Below are 6,298 nucleotides of genomic sequence, written 5' to 3'. Positions count from 1 at the left end.
CGCGAGCCCCTACGCCTGCGCGGCCAGCGACTCGGAGTACTCGGCCGAGTGCGAGTCGCTCTTCCACTCGACCGTGGTGGACACCAGCGAGGACGAGCGCAGCAACTACACCACCAACTGCTTCGGGGACAGCGAGTCGAGCGTGAGCGAGGGCGAGTTCGCGGGCGAGAGCACCACCACCAGCGACTCCGAGGAAAGCGGGGGCCTCCTCTGGTCCCCGTTCGTCCAGACGCTCCCCATCCAAGCGGTCACGGGCGCGGGCCTGCACGGCCACGCCCAGACCTTCGTCAAGATCAAGGCCTCGCACAACCTCAAGAAGAAGATCCTCCGCTTCCGGTCGGGCTCGCTGAAACTGATGACCACGGTTTGAGGGGCGCGCGGGTGGGACGCGGGGGTCCCAGAAAGAAAGGAGACGCGGTGTTGGTGTGGAGAACGTTCCTGGGACGCTTTTTAATGTTAAAGACGTTCTTAAGAAAAAGTTTTAAAGTTGTTTTTTTTTTTAACTAAGACAAAACCGAGGTAAATTGTGGCCCGTCTTCATGAGCCGTGAGCTCGCGGGCCTGTCACGGAAGGTACGTGAACCGTGGGCGCCGAGGTGGTGGTGGAGTTTGGGGGGTCATCCGCTGACGTCTCTCTCGCGTTTCGGGCGCGTCCCTCGAGGTCCAGGGGTTGCGGTTTACTTCGGGTTGTGTTGGGATGGGACCTTTGGATCTCGTGGTCAGTTGGATGGGATTTCAGGACTTCACCTTGGTTCCTTGATTCCTTAGAGCAGTGTTTTCCTGTTGGAGGGCGTGGCATAGGATTGTGTGACATACGTACGAGTGGTGGACGTCGTTTTTTATAATGTTTTTTATAATTACATACCCCCCTCCCCCATGTTTCCCTATTCTGTACCTTTCTCGGAACTCTTCTGTGTACCAGACCCTAATCCAGTGACCTGGGTCGCGAAGCTGGTAAGGCTTTAAAAAGATTCACTAAAACTTTTGCCGCACCTGGTGCCTAGGCCCTGGGATCCTCCCATTCTAGGGCCATTTACCTACACTTGGGAAGCCTTCTCCCCTTTGCCTAATTTGTAGCAGATCCAACCATTCTCCTCTGGAGGACTGCCTTTGAGACAAAATTCTGGCCCTTGGCTACAGAGAAATTCACTCCAATTGTAGTAACCCTTGGGCGTAACTCCAAGCTCAGAATTGCTCACTGAGCCCTCTGCCATGTAAGCTTTGGCCTGAAATATTAGTGCAATCCAGTCCAGATTGGACCACTGACCCTGACTTTTTGAAGGGCTATTTTTAAGAGTAATTGTTTTGTATACAGTATTGTGTAAAATTGCTTTTTAAAAAAATACCAATATATGCATGTGTGTGCATGAGTAGTTTTTGTTTTGATATTCCCGTTGATGTTAAATTCCTGTATGATATAAGCAGTAATTGTTTTTATATATCGTTGTGTAAATTTAATATAACACATTACATGCTGTAATAAACAATTTGTTTTACTGCTGTTAAGTTTGTTATTTGAGTATAAAACCAGATGTTTACACCCATAAATTTTGTGCTGATTATTATGTTATTTGTGAATTTTATATTAGGCCTATTCTAGCATTATAATACTATTTGCACTAATTAGGGTAAGTTTTAATAGTAGTCTTAGAATGGATAGTGAGTAAGTAAATGAGGAAAGGCAAGCCAATTTTTAAAAGGGATACTTAAGATATCTTAAAAATGTTATGGTAAATTTGTTAAATGTCTTTTAAGGAAAATATTTATGAAAAGAACCCCCCCCCAATATTTTATTCCAAAAAAGTTCCAACAAAAAAGTTGAAAGGATGGTACAAAAAACATATAAATTAGATTCAACATCTGCTAACATTTTACTGTCTTTCGCCCTTAGGTTAAACCATTTTGCTGCTTTTATAGGTTAAGCCCAAAACTGCCCCTTTGGGTTTCCAAGAATGTAACTCTTTTCAGAAGTAGACATCCTCATTTTTTTCCTAAGGAGTGGCTGGCGGTTTTGAACTGCTGATCTTACAGTTAGCGGCACAATGCATATCCCACTTTGCCTCCAGGATGCCTTTTGTAGGTCAAAGATAGCCAAATATTGACAATGCCTCCCACCACACACACACTCCTTACTTAAGGCATCATTGTGACTTTTGTCCCTAGAACTTTAGCATGCATTTCCTAAAAAGCAAAAACAAACAAAAATAGGTATTTTCCTAGGTAACAGTATCAGTAGAAAAATTAATAGAAATCAATGAGTATTTATATTTTAAATTTCCAATTTGTTGTAAGAGTTTTGGAAATGGCATCATCTCCACCAGCTAATAAAGTTGCATTGGGTTTGGTTGTTAAGTCTCTAATTTAGTCTTTTTAATCTAGACGTCTCCTCACTTTTTAAATGACATTGCCTTAATTGGAGAGTTGAGGATGGTTGTCTTCTAGACCTATCCACCAAATTAGGTTACTATGTTGCCTTCTATATATTCTGAAGCTTGCTTGGATTTTGGTTAAACCTTGTTGGGAAGATTTTATTGGTGATAGGTACTTGGTATTCCTTCATCTCAAGAAACGTAGTATCACCATTACTGACTTTGAGTGGTCACTTGGTTAAGTTGAACACCATATTTCTCTGAGATAAAGACATTTTTTATTCCTCGCAAAGAACTTATTATTTGTGGGTAATTATTTGATTGACGTCTACTTTATTTCTTAACAACTTTTCCCTTCCTTTAATGACTTATTACCTTGCAGTGCAAGGTGGTGGTTTTCTAAGTGTCTGGCCTGCTCTCTCTCTCTCTCTCTCTCTCTCTTTAATATCACTAGGGATTTAATTATTTTGTTTAATATGTTAAAATCACATTCTTTGTCATACCCAGCATGTCCCAAATTTGCCCAGTGTAGAAAAAAGTGTTTGCTTAGCTTCATAATTCATGTGTTTATTGTGAAATGTATCCAATTAATACTAATTTTTAGATGCAAAATTTTATTTATTTATTTTTAAATCATTTTATTAGGGGCTCATACAACTCATCACAATTCAAACATACATCAATTGTGTAAAGCACATTTGTACATTCATTACCCTCATCATTCTCAAAACATTTGTTCTCCACTTAAGCCCCTGGCATCAGCTCCTCATTTTCCCCCCTCCCTCCCCCCTCCCTCATGAACCCTTGATACTTGATAATTTATGAATTATTTTGTCATATCTTGCACTGCCCGACATCTCCCTTCACCCACTTTGTTGTCCGTCCCCCAGGGAAGAAGTTATATGTAGATCCTTGTAATCGGTTCTCCCTTTCCACCCCACCCTCCCTCCACCCTCCAGGTATCGCCACTCTCACCACTGGTCCTGAAAGGATTTTCTGTCCTGGATTCCCTGTGTTTCCAGTTCCTATCTGTACCAGTGTACATCCTTTCCTCTAGCCAGATTTGTAAGGTAGAATTGGGATCATGATAGTGGGGGGCAGGAAGCATTTAGGAACTAGAGAAAAGTTGTATGCTTCATGTTTGCTACACTGCACCCTGACTGGCTCGTTTCTTCTCTGTGACCTGTAGGGGATGTCCAGTTGCCTAAAGTTGGGCTTTGGGTCTTTATTCCGCACTTCCCCTCATTCACAATGATAGGATTTTTTGTCCTGATGATGCCTGATACCTGATCCCTTCAATACCTCGCACAGGCTGGTGTGCTTCTTCCACGTGGGCTTTGTTGCTTCTGAGTTAGATGGCCGCTTGTTTACCTTCAAACCTTTAAGACCTCAGATGCTATGTCTTTTGATAGCCAGGTACCATCAGCCTTCTTCGCCCACCACATATGCTTATGCCGATGCTACATTTTAAATGCAGCAAAAATTCCCTAACTCTCTTGATTTAAACTGCCTTGGAAGCTTGCTTCATATTCTTAACATGCCTCTTGTTTCTAACAAGGCGTTTATTTTTGGAACACGGTGAATTGTTTCCCCGTGGCTTATAAAGGTATCCTTTTTAGCAAGACATTACAAGAAACTCAGTTCTTCAAAGTGCTGTAGACTTGTCTTTTACCTTTCATGTTTTTATATGTAACTAGTCATGCTGTATAGACTAGAGTTTTCTTTGATTACCTGACCAAATCGAAGCCAGGCACAAGTAAGGAGATGACCTCACCATTTTTCACCCCATTCTGTGATCTGATTTGTGATTGGGGCATGACTGTGAAGTTTGTCGTGTAAGTCTACTGTTCCTTGCAGTCAGCTCATGAATCAATTCCAAGTTGTTCTCAAAGAGCAGTATTCTTAGAAGGGGACACTTGCAGTAAACCGAGTTCTGAATAATTACGTTCTAGATGACTGAAACCAAAATAGTATGAAAAGAGGGATTTTCAAAGAACTCTGGGTTTGCCCTCCTCATTGGCTATTGGACTTCCCAGTAGCAGTTGTACCGTACTTGGAAAGTGGCCTTTGTCCATGGTTTTCGGTGGCAGGATAGCCGCAATTGTTACAAATGAGTTCTTTAAAGTATTTAAATTTTTAAAGGAAGTGTTCCTTGACCCACCACCCCCCTAAAAAACCCCTCCACAAAACCCCTGAAACAGTATACAGAGGTTTAAAACACTTTCCCCTTTGTCTAGTCTAAATCCTACTTTTCTTTTTTTGTTTGTTTTTTGTTTTTGTTAAATCCTACTTTTCAATGTGTATATAATCTCATACATTGTTACATGCACATACCAATAGATCTTTTGTACTTTCTCTTAAAAAAACATTTCAAGCTGTATGTAATATTCTATAATTTACTTCTTTCATTTCATAGACTCAGTATGGTAGATATCCTTTCCAAATCTTTTTAATGTGGTTCCAACTATTTTCTCATTGAGGAAATGACCAGATTTTATAGAACACTTAAAAGAGTTTTCTATGCATTGAAAAATTCTAATATTTTACCCAAGTGTCCACACATACTACCTTTCGGTTTCCTCACATATTTTATTAGTTTGTGTTGTGAGCTTGCTTTCAGTGGAGAGTTATAGTGGTGATCCTTTAAGGCAGGGTTCCTCACACTTTTTAAATGGGGCCAGTTCACTGCCTTTAGACCCGTTGGAGGGCCGGACTATAGTTTTAAAAAAAACTCTAAACAAATTCCTGTGCACACCGCGCATATCTTATTTTGAAGTGAAAAAACAAACGGGACAAAAACACCTGGTGGGCCGGATGTGGCCCGCTGGTCGTAGTTTGAGGACGCCTGCTTAAGCAGTGGCTAAGAATTTTTCCAGATATAGGACTTTTGGTGTTTTATATGCCTTGACTGGGCTGCTTACTAAGTTAATTTATCTAATTTGGGGTCCCAGACAACAGACAAAAGTAGTAGAACTTCAATTTTCAAACTCATATGAGGATAGAGACCTTTCCATTATCCAGAGCTCAGGCCAAGACAGACAAGCTCCCTGATTTTACCAATCCAGCCTTTTTCTGAAGATACAGCTCTTCAGAATACCAGCAATATGGAGAAGTCTCAATTCCAAATCCTACCATGTGAGGGCCAAACCCTTGACCTTGTGTGACTGTCAAGGGCTCAGTCCCTCACGTAAGAGACTAGCGCCCTCTGTCCTTACGTAACCAAGAGGAGGTGGTGCAAGCGGTTCACATCCCCATTCACTGCTCAAAGCCTTTGCTGGGCTGGCTTTCACCACCTGTCAGTTTGTTGTGCTGTGGTAACTTGTGTGTTACTATGATGCTGGAAGCTGTGCTACTGGCATTTCAGATACCGGCAGGGCTACCCATTTAGACATGACAGTTCAGCAGAGCTTCCACACTAAGACATACTAGGAAAAATGCTTAGTGATCTATATTTCTGAGAATTACCATATATACTTGAGTATAAGCCGACCCAAATATCAGCCAAGGTACCTACTTTTACCACAAAAACTGCATTAAACATGTGCTGAAACACTCGGCTTATACACGAGTACATATGGTAGCTAATGAAAACCCAGTGGATCACAACAGATGATTGTCAGATGCTTGGTAGTGCTGGGAGATGGGCCCTTTAGATTGGAAGGCACCCAACATACGCAGTGGCTGCTACACAGGGCTGGAGCTCATCAGTGATCCTGAAGCTAGCACAAGACGGACAGTGCTTTGTTCTATTGTACACAGTGTCCCTGTGAGCCAGAGCCTCCCTGAAGTAACTGATAACGTTGCTTTGGGTCCATTCCTTGCAAACTTGGCTCAGTCATTTTGCCTTATGGCACAGAATGAGGTAGCTCTAGCCCCACCTCCTCGTGTGTGTCCTCATTTCCTCCGTCCTCCAATGTCCTGCTTCCCTTG

At 42.2% G+C, this 6,298-nt stretch overlaps 1 protein-coding gene across 1 annotated transcript in view; it reads left to right on the top strand.

Annotated features, from left to right (window-relative positions):
• DACT1 (dishevelled binding antagonist of beta catenin 1) overlaps window positions 1-2,351 on the top strand; it is a 94,241-nt gene extending 91,890 nt beyond the window's left edge. The window contains exon 6 of the mRNA XM_013003653.2: window positions 7-2,351. Coding sequence (XP_012859107.1) covers window positions 7-370 — 364 coding nt within the window. The 3' untranslated portion in view covers window positions 371-2,351. The remainder of the gene's footprint in view (window positions 1-6) is intronic.
• The last annotated feature ends 3,947 nt before the right edge of the window (window positions 2,352-6,298 follow it).

The sequence above is a fragment of the Echinops telfairi genome, unplaced genomic scaffold (genome assembly GCF_000313985.2).
Source record: "Echinops telfairi isolate 266 unplaced genomic scaffold, ASM31398v2 ScPeMD7_18;HRSCAF=68, whole genome shotgun sequence".
NCBI lineage: Eukaryota > Metazoa > Chordata > Mammalia > Afrosoricida > Tenrecidae > Echinops > Echinops telfairi.
This window is presented reverse-complemented; position numbering and strand designations above follow the sequence as displayed.